We start from the raw sequence: 17,608 nt of genomic DNA, 5'->3' as shown, positions 1-17,608 counted from the left end.
AAATACAAATAAACCTAAACCAAAGTGGAAAGGATGATCATCAAAATAGACATTTAGAAAGCCTATGAGTAGGTTGATAGGAATTTCATACTTATGGTTATGCAGATGTTTGTTTTATATGAAACTTGGATTAAGCGGATTGATTGCTACATCTCATGATCAAGCTTCTCAATGTTGGTTAATGGTAGCCCTCGAGTTTTCTTCTCCACTTTGAGAGGAATATTCTAAGGGGCCCAATTTCACCTTTTTTTTTTCATTGCTATAGTAGAGGCACTAGGTAGAACAATCAACAAGGTAAAAGAAAATAAGAGTTGGAAAGGCATCAAAATTTTCTTGGGGCATGTAAGCTATCACACATCAACAATTTGCAAATGGCACCATGTTGTTTGGTGTCACATGTAGAAGAGAGACAAGGGTGATAAAAAAACATTAAATAAACATTGTGCATTTGGTCAAAAAAATAATTAGAGGACATCTGATATTGTCTTCTACAACACTAACATAAGGAAACAAAAAGAAATAACATAAATATTGGGTTTCAAAATTTAGGGAAATGGATATCCTCAATAGGAAGAATTCTAATGCTTAAAATGATTATTTCTATAATTCCAATCTTCTTTGTGTCTTTCTTGAATCCTCCCAAGAAAATTATTGAATTGATCTAGAAATGCAAATGAGAACCTTCTCTTGGAGTGGAACTTTAGAAAATAAATGCTTCCCACTGGTTGCTTGGGATAAACTATGTAGACCAAAGGTGGTTGGTGGCATGGTTCACTCTTGAATATGGCCTTGGGAGCAAAAATAGTTTGGAACTTATTTTGGAATTCAAATTAAACGGGGTAAAAACATTACAATGTAAATACCTAGACTTTGAGGACCTTTCTCAAGTTTTCATAGTGAAAAATATAGATGTTGGATTAGCAATATGAAACTTCATGATGATATGCAAAAACCTTATAATTAGATATTTAACCTGGGAATTAAACAATGGTAGGAAGTTGTCATTTTGAGAAGATTCGTGGGGTGGACACGAAGATTTGATAAGCATCCCATGACTTAAGGAAGCAAAACCAATCATGACCAATAGTTGGGGCAGGTCCCTTATTGGTTACGTTGAAAATAAAGTAGTGATTGGGGAAAAAAATTGGCAATGGAAAACTTTTCATGGATGACCCTTCTTAGAGCAACAAAAAAACAACAACTCATAACACTATTGAGTGCACGAAGAATCAACTTATCAAGGAATGCGTATGTTCTAAGATGGTGTATAGTAAAATCCATAAAAGATAATGTTAAAATTGCTTATTCATTGGCTGAAGTTGCATCCAAGAAAGAAGATTGGCCTTCTCATATCTTGTGGAGTAATATATGCCTACCAAAAGTTGGTGTCTTTTATTGGAAAACCATTTAGAAAAAAAGAATATTAATGGGTGATAGATTGCAAAAATTACATTTCAATGGCTCACAAATGTCCACTATGTAGACAAGCAAAGGAAAATGCAAACCCCCTGGGCTACTTAATGATGAATTGGTAGAATATTATGGGAAAGAGGTGATCAAAAAGATAAATTGGTAAAGCCCATTTCCCAATAATCTAATAACAATATTTAACAAGTGTCCATCTCCAAACAAAAGGCAACTTTTAGCAAACTTTGGATAACAAGCATATGTTTAATAATATGAGAAGTATGGAAGGAACAAAACAAGAGAATATTCCAAGGCACCGGGCTATCCAAGGAAATGGGGGCACATAAGTGGAGGCTATTATTGCAAAAGTGGCAAATAATGCAACAAGGAACACAAGTGGTTGATGGTCAGAATTCACACATTGAGATGGAGAAATGAGCAAGAACTAGCTTGGTCTTAATGTCCCCCCTATTCATGGGGTGTCTTAGTTTAATCTGAACTAAAATCTAAAGGCTGATGATCAATGGGTTCCTCCTAATCTTGAGTGGATCAAAATTAATTTTGATGGGGCTTCCCAAGGGAACCTTGGCAATTTAGGGGCTAGATGTGTTGTTAGATCAGGGACTAGATGCATTTTTAGAAAACACAATGGCAATATCTTGGTAGTAGCAATAAAAAAACTTGTGGAGGGGACGAATAACGAGGTAAAACTACAATTAGTAATCTATGGCCTCCAAATTTGCAAAAGGTTGAAGAGGGACCAAGTTCACAGTGAAGGCGATACACTCATTACCATCAATCCAATTCACAACATGTCCACCCTAATTAGAAATTAAACTATCTTGTTCGAGAAGTAGCCCGAATATTTTATCATAGTTATACAACTATAAACTATCACATGTATTTCAAAAGGCTAATGAAGTGTTTGATCACATGGCGAATATAACAATTGGTTCATAACATAACGAAATATTCATGGATTTGATATACGAGCTCACAATGTACAAACACGTGATTTTGTAATATTTTAAAGAAATAATGAAAGTTTAGGAGGAATTGTGATATACATGCAAATTGATGGTTGACACACTCAAACAACCACAATTCAACGTAATAATTACAAGCTCCAAAAAAATAAATTGAACATATGTCCCTAATTTCTTCTCACTTATAATGCATGCAAAATGGATACTCACTACTATTTTTATCTTTGCAAAACATAAGAGGATGATGTTTAGAGGCACCATTATTGAAGTGATGTTAAAGTGCATCATCAAAATGTGGTTTGCTATTATCCTATATGCTATGGATATGATACTAGGAGAGCTTTATATAAATTCAACTCATTGTTGGTGTGTCAACACATATGTAGCATCAATGTTTCTTGCAACCTTGCTAAAGTATGGTGTAGAAAATGCAATGGTGAAGAATCTAATGCGGAAGGTGGTGCAACTCAAATGGCAATGAGGTTTGAAGTAAATCTTGGACATGGTGACCCTTAGCATTGGCCTATACCTAGAGAATGGGCCATAACCTCTTATTCCCCACACTTGTAATGGATCCTGTCTTCCCTTTATGGTCTAGGCATCTAGGGTAGACTGTGTAGCCTAGAAGGGAAGCACAAAATGGGGCATTAGCTTTTTGTTGAGCGTATTGGGATTAGATGGTTAGGAAGGTGACAACTAGTCTTTCACACGAGACACCAATATTGAGACAAACACTTCTTTGGACGATCAATAATGATGGTGAAAATATGATGGAAACATTTTTTTGTATGTAATTAGGAAGCACATTAGTAACTTAGGCCATTTTGTTTGTGGTTGTTTGTAGTTAGGCCATTTTGCTCACAATTGTGTTGCTGTCACTAAGCACATATCGTAATTGAGCATTTTGAGTTGGTATAAGTAGTTTTGTAAATAGGGCCAAATGACTACTGGTGGTGTAGACTCAACTTTTTAAAATCCTTTACCTTGTTAAGATGATACATGCCAACTTTTATGATGATAATATAAAAGGGGGTGGTCCCATTAAAACCATATTGATAAAAATATATTTATAAAACTAAATGAAAGCTTTGGATAAACTTGATGTGATAAAAAGGGACCAATACAAATTGATGTGTGACTTAATTATAGATAAAATAAATACAAATATTAGAATGAATAGACACAAGATAAAAAAAAAGTTCTGGTTAAAGGCTATGTATGAACTTTTGAATCAACATTTTAAATCACACTCAGTGATCCATCATAAGATGAATAAAAGAAATTTAAAAACAACTCAATAAGTTGGGCCTTATACCCACGTAGTTGGGGCTAGGCTGATTCGGTTGAGGTGGGTGCCACCAAATATGAGGGAGATAGGCCACACTCTATCTCCACTTTAAATAGAGTTGGGGTCAATCCACCCATCTATTCATCCATGATACAATAAAATATAGACATAAATAGATATACTCTAACTCCACTTTAAATAGGGTGAATCATACATACAATACAATAGAAATCCAACTATTTATGCATAGACATAAAATAGATTTAACCTCGTATTTATTATTTTTAGACCAAGAACATGCATTTTTATAGATTATTTCAAAAGATCATTACAAAGAGTTCAAACCATAGCCAAATTTCTAGAAGGTTGCTAATATGAAGACAAAACTCACACACCTTAAGAAACAAAAGGACCTTTCACAATTTAACAATTTACTCTTATCTTTCCCATGTTTCTAAAATATCATTTCCCTAAATCCCAAGTATAAAATTTGATTTAAAGAAAAAAAAACAGAAAAAAAGAAAGTAAATATTAAGCTAAAAACTCGTCATAATTAACTGAATTCCTAAACTAAATTCGTTTAACAAATAGGAAATCTGATTACGGAGAAGTTTACTTCCAATGCAAAATCCTTTTTATCTGTCACCGCTATTTTGAGTAGGGAAAAGAAAGTGTTCTGAAATCGAGCTGCTTTGGAAGCGTCGCCAGATTAGCGATTGACATCACTCCTCCAATTTGGTGGCGGTGTTGAATGAGTATTCTTTTACTTTCTGTCCTTATCAAAACCCAACTCTAAAACCCACTCACTATCCAAAGGAGACAAATTCGGACGTAAAACCCTCACTAAAATACAGCAGAGGGGTGATATACACGACTGAGAGAGCAAGGAAACGAAAAACACACATACACAAGCTAGCGAACCAGGTGGGTGGAGCTCAAACTCCACTCATCGGCGGCCTCAAAGATTTCATTTTTCTTATTATGAAGAGGAGCTGTCGAGTTAGACCGCAAGGTTTTAGAAGAGATTTTAGTTAGATATACAGAAAGGGCATATATACAGTCTGCATATATATTGGTTTCGATGGGTGCTCCAAAGCAGAAATGGACTTCGGAAGAAGAGAGCGCATTGAGAAAAGGTGTGGAGAAATATGGCGCGGGAAGATGGAGGACTATTCAAAAGGACCCCGAATTTGGGCAGTGTTTAGCAGCTCGCTCTAATGTAGACTTGAAGGTAAACCCTCAACCTTTATTTTATCGAATACCCATTTATTTATCTGTTTAGTTGTTGGCCTCCGTAAACCCTAAACCCTAATTTCTAACTAACCGTTTCGTTTTTCTGTTAATATAAGTTGTATGGAATGGTTTGCATTTGCCTAATCTAAATCTTAATCGTTTTATAGACCCTGAAAACTATTTTTTTTTTAATACCCATTTTTTCTGTCTGATTAGTTGTCTAAAACATACTGCAGGGCCCTAATCTAAAATTGGATATTTCGTAGATCTTTATCATTTTTTCTTTTTAAACACCCAGTTTCTTAAATGTTTCTTTGTCTAGAACAGCTTGCTTTTGTAAACTTTAAAACTTACATAGAATTACATGAAAATGGGATCGCCAGGAGGAGGAAACGGTTGACTTTGGTGTCTTCTAAAAAAATAAATAAAATTTGTTTGCTATGAAGGAAAGCAGAAGAGGTAAATGTATAACAAGATTTCAGATATCATTTTTTGCATTGAACAAAGTGTGTATTGTTTAATATTGGATTTATTGGCTCAGTAACTCATTTCTTCTATGATCTGGCCCTTAACGGGCTTGAATGCTGCACTCGGAACCAGTTAATGGACACAGTGTTGAAAGAGTGACATAGAAACTAGTGATTGGTGCATAGCGATTGTTCGTCAATCTAATTGTGGGGGCCTACTTAAAGGTTACCCTTCTCATTGCTACATCATCTCATCCCGAAATTGTTGGATGTTTGATCGAGAAGCTTTTGCAAACAGCGGTTGTGGCTCAATGACTGTGCTTAACCATATCTGGTGGAGGGTGCCTGTTTTTAGTCCCTGTTGTTCAATCTCATATAACCTATAGCAATGCAAATGCAGTTCATGTTGCAGACAGCATATGAAATGACATCAGTTTGAGAGGTCTGAGATTTTTTATTCTGGAAATAAGATCATTGATATATAATTATATTTAATGGAGTATGAGAGTTTTGTAGGGATTGCAAAATAAATATTCAGGCTACTGGACCGAAAATCCTGAGGAAGAAAGAAGCTTTTCATATTCATTGATTAGGTCTGCAACTTGTTGCTAAAATCTGATGCATAGATTCTAGAAGCATGTTAATCTGCCTAGAACAACCATGTTACTAAGTTTCTCAATGGAATCCGTTGAAAGGGTAGGCACGAAAGACATCAAATATTGAAGGAATTGTCTTATTGAGAAAATATTGTGATTTTTCCTATCATATAGAGAAAAACAAGCGAAAAGAAGTTATTTCTAGATAACTGTGCTTTTTGTTTTCAATCCAGAAGTGATTTGACAAAGATTATGGCATTAAGTAGGGTAGTGATAAAACATCTGACAATGCAACATATGGACGGGGCAAGTTCTGCAATCCAATAATAGTATGGAGTAACAACAAAATAGGTGAACTAAATATCAGGTTGTATTCTACAAATATAATCACCATTATATGAGAAGAGATTCAGTTTTTAAAGAATGTTTTATCTTTGGTGGCAATTTTGCAGACATTGCAGAATAAGTGCCCTATTATGAAAAATCTTCAAATTTGAAGACCATTTCTTAGATTTTTGGTTAAATTTGTCTGTTATATAGGGGTATCAAATAACAGAATTTTTGGAGGTCTGGTCAACACTCTTGCAAACAGGTTCAATGGTTCCATGGTCAGGTACCGAGAAGTGCTGATTGGAGATCCTAGATTTTAGTTCACGCTTGATTGTGACATGACAAAGGGGACCAGGTCTGCAGTAATGATATGGAATAAAGACAAATTAATTGAGCCAAACTGCATAGGATGTTCTAGATTTAAATGTACTACTTGATGAGAAGAACATTGGGCTACTTAAGATTATCTTGGATCTGGAGGCTGTTTTATTGGCATTGGAGACAATACCAGTTAAATTGACATAAAAGCTCAAAGAAGCAAAGCAATATTTTATATTTAATGATTATGTTGCGCTTTTGTGCTAGAAATTCAACTCATTTACTGTTGAGTTATATATTCCTTCAATCATTATGAATGGATTCTTTGAAACTCATAGTTGGAGTTGAGAAAAGGAGAGAAGCTTATCATACTGCTATAGGAATTGCAAAACAGGTGATTTAGGAAAGTTTAGCTGATTGGCCTATTGTAGGGTGGAGTGTGTATTGTCACTAGATTGCTAGCCTGCTGCTTGTGACAATGCAGAGATAAAAGATGGCATATAAAAATGTCAATGGAAGACAACTATGTTACTAGATTCTCCAAAATCCCCTTTGTATGTGAACTGAAATAGTTCTGGTACTGATTGAGATTCTGGGTTTTCTGGGAAATGCATTGGTTTACTAGGAAGCATAGGTTGCTTCCTGTAAGTTTTCCCGAACCAATGTCATTTCTTGGGATGATCCAGCACCCAGGGTATCTCTGAGATGAAGCCTCAAATCTACTGAAAGTAGAAAAACCATAGTTAAAGAATAAAATAACTTAAAAGATAAATAATAGTTTATATGATTTATGAATTGTTTTTTTAATTAATATTAATTCCAATCTTGATTACGCACTTAGCATAATTATTATGTTTTTATTGTATTTTTAATTTTTATTATATTCAATATTTTATGCACCAATATTTTCACATATATCTGTACCCAGGATCTCTTAAAATCCATGTTTTTTGAACTCGTACCTGTATCAATTTCCTCTTAATGTGGGAAAAGAGTGATCACTCGAATCAGAAAAAATTATCAGCATAACAAAATAAGCTGAAAAAACATAAAATCAGAAACTTTTTTGGAAAGGCTAGGCTGACATAGGACTAAGCACCAAAGGTGGGATTGCATTTATTCTTGCAAGTGGTTCATGGCAGAGAAGAGAGAAAGAGATTGTTATGATTTTTTGGAAGGGTCTGTAGAATTTGGAAGGGAGAAAAAGCAAACATTTATCGAGCAGCAAAAGGTTTCAGAAATAATGGGATATTAAGGTGGAAATAAGGTAAGCATCTTCCGCCCTTGTATAAGTGTCAGTATCATAAATGGCTGCAACATGAATGATGATTTTTATCTTATATAGGGTCAGAATTGAGTTACTACATGAATATCATCATGAGAAATTAGAATGGCTGTGAGAAAATTACATTTTTCCACACAAAGTTCATTTAGGTCTCTGAATTTTGTACAGTAGATTTTAAGTTATAGTTAATATATCCCGTAGAGTCTAGGTGTGCTTGCAAGCCAAGAAAATGGGAGGATATTTGTATAAGCTGACAGGTAACTAGATGATTAGCTTACTACTATTTTGAGTAAATATCATTCTTTTTTAGATAATTTAGTGAGGTTTCTATCGTGGGCCCTATCTATTCATAATATTACACTATACATTCAGCATGTATATCACATTAGTTTACCAGGGCTCTGCATAAGCTTCAGAAAATATATAGATAATGCTGTACAAAGTCCAGTCATAACTAAAGCCCAGCACAACAAATGCCAAGACCAGAATGGCTTAATCAACAAAAGCAGCCAAAATGCCAAAAAACTGCTCTAAGCATCTAGCTTGCAACACCTATTGTATAAACCACACGCCATTTCTCATCTCCAGCTGGTTCATCTGCTAGTGGTTTGATCATATCTTACTATTCCCTGAGCACCTCTTGGTCCTACCAGTTGACATTTTTAAGTCCAGCCAGTGATGGGAAACCTATTTGGTTGGAGATCTCATAGTGGCACCTAGAACAGTGAATGGACCTGTTGCAATACACTGGGATGGTTTAATCAAACTTCTGGCCATCTGTTGTCGTGGGAGACATGAAGCCTCACCAACATCTTTCTAGCATTGCATCGGTAAGTCCATAGGATCCCTGCTTCCCTTTTCAAAGCATCGAACTTCACCTTTCAACTATCTTGCTGTCCTGGCTAACATGAAGAGTCTTTGCCCTCCACTGCCTTTTCCTTTAAGTCTTTGGGGCAGTCATCGCATGTATTTCTTTAGCCTATGTTCTGGGTTCGCCAGTTCTGGTCTGTGCACTCGAACCAGGTTCACCTGGGTGGACCCAGGGTATGCCCAAGGTGCAGATCACTCAGCAAAGCATTAAAATCCTAAGGGCTAGTTTGCATCATTGTATGGCATATGACATAATATGATAATATTGACATTCTGAACTATCAATTGGCATTTGACATTAATCAATAATGAAGTATCATACTATCAAATGTATTTAGTTTTATAATTCTGTATATTTCTTTAAATTTTTGTGTATATATATGTGTGTGTGTGTTATATATATATATATGTATGTATGTATGTATGTATACATACACACACACACACATATATACACACACACATGCACACACATATATGCATGCACACACACACACACACCTACAGACAATCTTGAACTGACATACTTAAGGGCAAAAAAAGAAAAGCCCGTACCCACGCACTAGGTTCTCATACCCAAACCCAAACCAGTAACTTAGCCTTTAGCCTCAACCTTATTTATAAATTCCTTAGGCAGATTCAATTTTAGCAACCAGAGGCTAAAGTTAGTATCCATCATCTCAATACCCAAATTAGCTTTGAAATCTCCCTTAATAGCCAACTTTGGCTATTATCAAACTCCATCCTTTTCTTACCGGAGACGCTACACATGAACCCTAGGGTCATCTTTAAACTGCCTTATTGTATGTGTGTGTGCAATGAAATGTGATTCCTAAATGGACCAAAATTGAAATAAAAATAGTTGAAATCACAAAACAAAACAACACTGGAGATTAGGCTAAAAAGAGATCAAAACATAATGAAATTCATTGCAAACTGAGTATGATGACCTCCTTGTGTACATTTGCCCAATACGATTGATTTGGATGTGTGCTTACTCAAAATTTCGACAGCATAACGGTGCTCTTAGGATTTTGATGCATGAGATATGAAAAGTGTTGGTAGTATGAATGAGAGGAGAATGGAATGGAGGGCTAGTCCAAGATCAAGGGTGAGGATGAAAGGCTCCTCTCGAGCCATGAGATGTTACCAAGTGTCAACACGAGGGAGCTTGAGAGGGAGATGGTAGTTGGGGAAGTGTCCTTGGGATATGGACAAGATCTTGCCATAAAGGCATTTCTTATCCCTACACTCCAAAGGCATGGGGGAAAATAAATACAAGGATTTTAAATTCCTTGATGTGACCTTTTGGGAGAGCACCCATGTGGGCTTCCTTCTCAATTGGAGAAAGCCTTTAAGTTTGAGTGGACATATGGGGTGGACATTTATGGCAAAGAGTTGACCCCTCCCTAATCCAAGGGTGAACATGAGAATGCTTAGGAGGGTAATTAGGTGGGATTAGGATTAGGATTAGAGAGCAAGTGGGAAAATATAGAGGATGTGACATTTGGAGAGAGAAAGGGTGAGAAAATTTAATCAATTTGGAGGAAAAGGGGAAAATGTACTTTAGACTGGGTAAGTTAATTAAATTAATTACTGTAGAGGATAGGTAAGAAAATAGAACAGCATAATTAATTAATCAATGATAGATTATTTAATTGATAGGGGCAGCTATGGGAGACGAATAACTCATGTAAGTTGACCAAACAGCAGTAGTCAATTTTAGGTGTCTACAGTATGGTCTGATAAATAGTAGTGTCTTTTTGTATCCTTGCTCTGTACTACGTGGCTGCAACTCAACATTCTCACCCGCCTCTTTGACACAACTCATTTTTATTGACGAGACAAACTGAATAAGCTCTACACATCTAAATGTCAAGCATAACTGCAATGGGAATTTTCCATGCTTTCAAAATTCATACACACATGCCAGGGAACTCAATTATAGATGCTGCTGCCAAAGCTCTCCATTCTATGCACTTGGACCCCCTTGTAACACCCAATGTAAATCTGTCCTCTTACAACCATGTACTCTGCATGAATCTAATCTTGCTTGCAATAATTACTTAAAACATTTGCCACCTTATCATTTTTGAACCAAATTAAAACCTAATCGTAATTGTGGTGGTGGATGCTCATTATAGGTTCGTGAGTAATTCCTTAATTTGCTAATAGGTATGCCACAACATTTAACTTGCTCTTACAATGAAAAAAGTTTAACTCTTCAAATTTAGATTTTAGCTCTTCCACTTCTATTGCATAGCTATTTAACTTCCATTTTGGACTCTTGTCATTACGAGCTGCACTTATGAAGCACACACTACAACAAACTTATGCAGCGCCTGAGAAACTGATGGTACCATACCATCGATAAGATTGTCCAACTCAACTTCATCCTTTTGGTCCTTATTCTAAAGAAGAGAGAGCTGCCATTAAGGACCTCTGTGGCTGTATTCTATATTACCGATCCTCCTGCCAAACATGGATTGTGTCTTGAGGCTCAATTAAAATTATAGATCTCCTAAGGAGGACCCCACCTTTCTTCCTGTTAGGGTTTCAAGCAGATCCGAAGCAAATATGAACACAATTATATGAAGATTTAAATACAAAAGATAAAGAAATAAAACAGGACACAGATAACACAGAGATTTAACGTGGTTCACTCAGAATGGGTTACGTCCACCATACACAGCCGTCCAATCTTTCTTATTATCCAGCAAAAATAGTACATCAAACTTTTTAATGCTTTAAGCATCCTAGTCGCTTATAACATGCGTTTTTAGGGCAACAAACAAAGTCGGCCTTTTTAGGGTTTTATTACAATGTCGGTTTTCATCAACAAAAAAAATGGCAAAAAAATTTGCTGATCAGTCGCCACATACCAACAATCTCCCACTTGGAGACTGATCAGGCTCCACACCAAACAATCTCCCACTTGGAGACTGATACTAGATGACACCACTGTACTTGCAGCATCCGCTGGATAAAACACTAGGACTCGACTGGTATAAATTCCACAATTATCAATCAAGAAGACCAACAAAAACTGATGAAGAAATCAGCTTCTCCTGTGGAACTGCCTTCGTGAACATATCGGGAGGATTCTCACTTGTGTGAATCTTCTCAAGCTGTAACTGACCCTCCTCCAAAACAGTTCGGATGAAGTGGTACCTGAGCTGAATGTGCTTTGTCCTTGAATGAAAAGCAGAGTTCTTCGCAAGATGAATGGCACTCTGGCTATCAGTATACAATGGGCTATCCTCTTGTGTCTGACCCAATTCCTCCAGAAAACATTGCAACCAAATCATCTCCTTTGTGGCTTCTGTAGCAGCAACATACTCAGCTTCAGTGGTTGAAAGTGCAACAACTTTTTGCAGCCTAGAAATCCAATTGACTGCATTTCCCCCTATAGTAAAAACATACCCTGTAGTACTCCTCCGTGAATCAATATCACCCACCAGATTAGAGTCAACAAATCCACTCAGAGCAGCATTAGATCCTTTGAAACATAATGCTTTCATAGTAGTTCCTTTCAGATACCGAAGAATCCATTTCACAGCATTCCAATGTTCCATACCCGGATTACTCATAAACCTGCTCACAACTCCCACTGCATGTGCAATGTCTAGCCTTGTGCATACCATTGCATACATCAGACTGCCAACAGCTGATGAATACGGGATGTTAGACATTTTATTTACCTCTTCCTGTGCCTTTGGACACATCTCCTTAGTCAATTTGAAATGACTAGCCAAAGGTGTACTAACTGCTTTTGCATCCTGCATGTTAAATCTTTTCAACACCTTCTTTATATACTCACTTTGGGACAAATTCAAGGTTCTATTTTTCCTGTCCCGTGTGATCCTCATACCGAAAATTTGCTTAGCTACACCCAAATCCTTCATAGCAAATGACCTGACTAATTTTTGTTTAAGATCATTTATATGTTGCATGTTAGACCCAGCAACAAGCATGTCATCAACATAAAGCAACAGGATAATATAACTGCCATTATCAAATCTCTTAAAATATACACAATGATCAGAATGACATCTATGATAACCGTGTTCAGCCATGAAACTATCAAATTTTAAATACCATTGTCGGGGTGCTTGCTTTAGGTTATACAGACTTTTCTTCAACCTGCACACCAAGTTCTCCTTACCGTTGATCTCATATCCCTGTGGTTGCAACATGTAAATTTCCTCCTCCAAATCTCCATGGAGAAAAGTTGTTTTGACATCTAATTGTTCAAGATGTAAATCATCTCCAGCCACAAGACTAAGTACAGTTCTAATTGAAGTCATTTTTACAACTGGAGAAAATATTTCATCATAATCTATACCCTTTTTCTGTGCAAAACCTTTTACCACAAGTCTGGCTTTATATCTTTTCTGACTTTCTTCCTCCTCCTTTAGCCGATAAACCCATTTGTTAGGCAAGGCTTTTTTTTCTGCAGGTAAAGGGACTAAGTCCCAAGTCTTATTTTTCATCAAGGAGTCCATCTCCTCTTTCATGCCTAGCTCCCATTGTTGTTTGGCATCCACCTGCATTGCTTCTTCGTATTCTTCTGGTTCACCAGAATCAGTTAATAAAATAGAATACAAAGAAGGAGAAAATCTTTCAGGGGGTCTACTTGACCTCGTAGAACATCTAACACTTGCAGGAGTTTGTGGGACAATCTGTTGTTGCTGAGCATCAGGTACCTGTGGCATTTCATTTTCAGGAATCTCATCCAACACCACATATTCTTGTTTGTCCTGTTCATGCTTCTTTTCTTGCATTTGTTCTTTATACATAACCTTCTCATTGAATATAACATCTCTACTTCTAATTATTTTCTTATTTTCAAAATCTCATAATCGATAGCCATATTCATCTATCCCATATCCAATGAAGGTACATTTATGAGATTTAGCATCAAGCTTGGTTCTGTTTTTTTTATCAACATGGACAAAAGTTTCACAACCAAAAGTTTTTAGAAAAGAATAATTTACCTTTTTACCAGTCCATGCCTCCTCTGGAATACCACGATCCAAAGGGGTTGAAGGTCCTCTATTTATCAAATAGACAACAGTATGTACAGCATCTGCCCAAAAATGTAAGGGCAATCCAGCATGCAATCTCATGCTCCTCGCGCGTTCTATGATAGTCCTATTCATTCTCTCTGACACAGCATTTTCCTGTGGAGTTCCTGGAATTGTCTTCTGCCTTCGAATCCCATTTAAGGAGCAATAATCTTCAAATGTTTTGCTGCAATACTCACCTCCATTATCCGATCTGAGACACTTCAACTTTTTTCTTGTCTCATTCTCAACCAAAGCTTTCCATTTCTTAAAAGTTTCAAAAACATTTGATTTTTATTTTAGGAAATACATCCATGTTTTTTTGGTTGAGTCATCAATAAAAATAACATAATAACAAGAGCCACCAAGAGATGATACCTGAGTCGGTCCCCATACATTTGAATGTACAAGCTCTAACTTCTCACTCTTCTTCTCTTTCCCAACCTTGAGAAATCTGACTCTTTTTTGTTTACCATAAACACAGTTTTCACAGAACTCTAAATCAATCTTCTTTAGTCTTGGCAATAAATTTTTGGAGTGAAAGGTTTTCATCCCTTTCTCACTCATGTGCCCAAGCCTATGGTGCCACATTATCGAATCTGTTCTTGCAACATCTATTGTTGTTGTCCCTGTAGTAACTTTATCTGTAGCAGCTAAGGTAGAGTAAGTGTTACCAGTACATAGATATAATGTGCCTACCTTCGCACCTTTAGCTACTACTAATGATCCTTTAGTGACCTTCTAGATACTGTCTGAGAAAGTAACTATGCAACTTTCACTACCTAGTTGCCCTGCAAAAATTAAATTTCTTCTTAAATTAGGAACATGTCTTACCTCCTGCAGAAATCAGTCATTTCCATTTTGCAACTTGATCTTTATCTTTCCTTTTCCAACAATTTGACAGGGCTCATCATCACCCAAATATACCTGTCCAAAATCACCTTGAACATAATCTAGAAAATATTTTCTATGGGGTGTAGCATGAAATGAAGCCCCAGAATCTATTACCTAGGAATCATTAACATTATTCAAACATAAGATTAAAACATCTTGTAAAGTATTACTTGCAATATTAGCTTCCTTATTGTCATTTTCATTTTTGTCTCCTTCTTTGTTTTTTCGAGACCAACAGTCTTTTTTTAGATGACCAGGGTTTCCGCAGTACCAGCAATCTTTCTTTCCTCTAGATTGAGAGTGTCATTTCTTTGACTTCCCTCGCGACTTCTCATTCCAAGGGCCTTTTCCTCTTTCCTTTGATCTTCTTCTGTTCTCTACATTCAAAACACTACCCGATGATGTTGGAGTCTCACTTGTGCTTTTCTTTCGCATTTCCTCGCTTAGGATAACACCAACAATATCATCAAATACCAAAGTATTTTTACCAAAGACAGAGTTACTTACAACCATAACCAAGCTATTCCAGCTTTCTAGCAAAAAACATAAAATCAAGAGAGCCCTAACCTCTTCTGCAAAAGTAATTTTTACTGAAGACAATTGACTGGTAATTGTATTAAATTCATTTAAGTGCTCCGCTACAGATCCTCCCTCACTCATTTTCAAATTAAACAGACGCTTCATAAGAGATACCTTATTCGAAGCCGAGGGTTTCTCATACAACTTAGCCAATGTCGCCATCAAATCTACAGTCGTTTTTGCTTCTGTTATATTGAATGCTACAGACGGTGCAAGGCACAATCGAATGGATCCCATTGCCTTTCTATCTAAAATGTCCCACTCTTCATTTGACATTGTGGTCGCTTTCTTTGCCTTTCCTTCCAATGGCCGCCACAAATCCTTTTGATACAGGTAATCCTCCATCTGCATTTTCCATAACTGATAATTCTGGCCGTTAAACTTTTCGACTTTGAATTTGGAATCCTCCATTGCTCCCACTCAAATCTGAAAGTCCTGCCAATTTTTAGAAAACCTCGCTCTGATACCAATTGTTAGGGTTTCAAGCAGATCTGAAGCAAATATGAACTAACAATTATATGCAGATTTAAATACAAAAGATAAAGAAATAAAACAGGACACAGATAACACAAAGATTTAACGTGGTTCACCCAGAATGGGTTACGTCCACCATACATAGCCGTCCAATCTTTCTTATCATCCAGCAAAAACAGTACATCAAACTTTTTAATGCCTTAAGCATCTCAGCCGCTTATAACATGCGTTTTTAGGGCCTCGACTAGAATACGTGCTGAATATTACAGTACTTTGCTGATCAGTCGCCACATATCAACACTTCCTTTGTACCTGCCTTGCCAAGTTACATTGCTCCATTTTTCTATTAGTTAGATTGCCTCCCATCCTTCAAATAGTAGGCTAAAGATCATATTAACTTGCACATTGGTTTAAAAATAAGTTTGCATCATTGAGCTATAAAATATTTAGCAATCATTGACTTCAGTCTGCTGTATTCCAATGAGTGGTTGGTTTTGGTAGGATTTATTCAGCATTTACTTTTTACTTGTCATAACATTGCCTTTGATTTTTTTATGGGACGTCTTTTAAATTTTATTATTTTTTCTTGTTTATTTAAATTTAATATGATGTACTTATTCAGGATAAATGGCGCAATATGAGTGTAAGTGCCAGTGGTCAAGGATCCAGGGAGAGGATAAGGATTCCCAAGAAAGCAATTGCTGCTGTGCCTTTTCAGTCTTTGACACCTGAGGCTACTCCTGCACTTGCAATAGAAGCAGCACCCTCAACATCTACGGATAATCTTGTTTCCCGCAAGATTTCAACAAATGGAAGAACCCCTATCCCAAGGTAACTCTGATTCAGAACATTTCAAGATTCAAAGATTGGATTGAATTTTTTTGTCCCTCATTAACCTTAAGTTGTTTGTTTTACCCAACTTTTGCCATAGTAACAATATTCTTTATATCTTTTGATATTACAACTACACAGGTGGTGTCAAACTAACTAGAGATAATCCAATCATTGAATATCATTGTTCTTTGGCATTTGCTTAGCTATTCTCGTCTTCATCGAGCTACTGTGAGAGTGGCTTTTTGCAATACTGTTTTGTGATGTGCTTGTACCTGTGTAATATTTGCTGTATATTTAATTACCCAAGCCATAGTTATCTAGTAATTACACACTTGTAATCAATGGATTGTAGGCAATGTATTATCTAGATCCTGTTATCAGGGTGTATGTATTTGACATGATAAACCTTTGAAAAAATGATTAGTCATTTAATGCACACTTGCACAGTACACTCAATTACAAAATTCTTGCACAGTACACTCAATTTCGAAATTATTACTGTTAAAATTATGATTCTCTAGTGAATTACCTTCAGTTGCATTCATTATTGTTCATCTTTGTGAACGCATCCCCTATGCCTCTGGTGTGATCATTCACAGTGTTCTGCGGGGATGCGTGCCCCCCCCCAAAGAACCCACGTCCCCTATAGGGGGACGTTTCCGAGACTTGGGGGAAATGTCCCCCTGCAGAACCACCACCACTGCCACCTCCGCCGTGGATGCCAACAGGTCGCTTGCTATATGACACACGCCAGTACATGCTAATTGCAACCTTTAACTTCAGAAAATTAGTTTTCCTTTCATGGGGCACTTTCAGAGATGTTATATTGCAGAATTTGCTGTGAAGATTTCAATTCACCTCAATTTGTATATTAGTGCTGCTGTCCCCACCACTGCTACACTGCCATCCCCCCACCATCCTCTCGCCATCCCCAAATTTTGGCCCTTGGTCCCCTTATCCCCATGTCTCCCCGTCAGGAAA

The 17,608-nt window shown here is 36.7% G+C and overlaps 1 protein-coding gene across 1 annotated transcript in view; it reads left to right on the top strand.

The window, feature by feature from the left end:
- Positions 1–4,298: 4,298 nt before the first annotated feature.
- Positions 4,299–17,608, top strand: part of LOC131028260 (single myb histone 3) — a 30,627-nt gene continuing 17,317 nt past the window's right edge. The window contains exons 1-2 of the mRNA XM_057958510.2: positions 4,299–4,912; positions 16,416–16,624. Coding sequence (XP_057814493.1) covers positions 4,763–4,912; positions 16,416–16,624 — 359 coding nt within the window. The 5' untranslated portion in view covers positions 4,299–4,762. The remainder of the gene's footprint in view (positions 4,913–16,415; positions 16,625–17,608) is intronic.

The sequence above is a fragment of the Cryptomeria japonica genome, chromosome 1, assembly GCF_030272615.1.
Source record: "Cryptomeria japonica chromosome 1, Sugi_1.0, whole genome shotgun sequence".
NCBI classification, from domain to species: domain Eukaryota; kingdom Viridiplantae; phylum Streptophyta; class Pinopsida; order Cupressales; family Cupressaceae; genus Cryptomeria; species Cryptomeria japonica.
The sequence above is the reverse complement of the archived record's forward strand: the minus strand, read 5'-3'. Positions and strand labels throughout refer to the sequence as shown.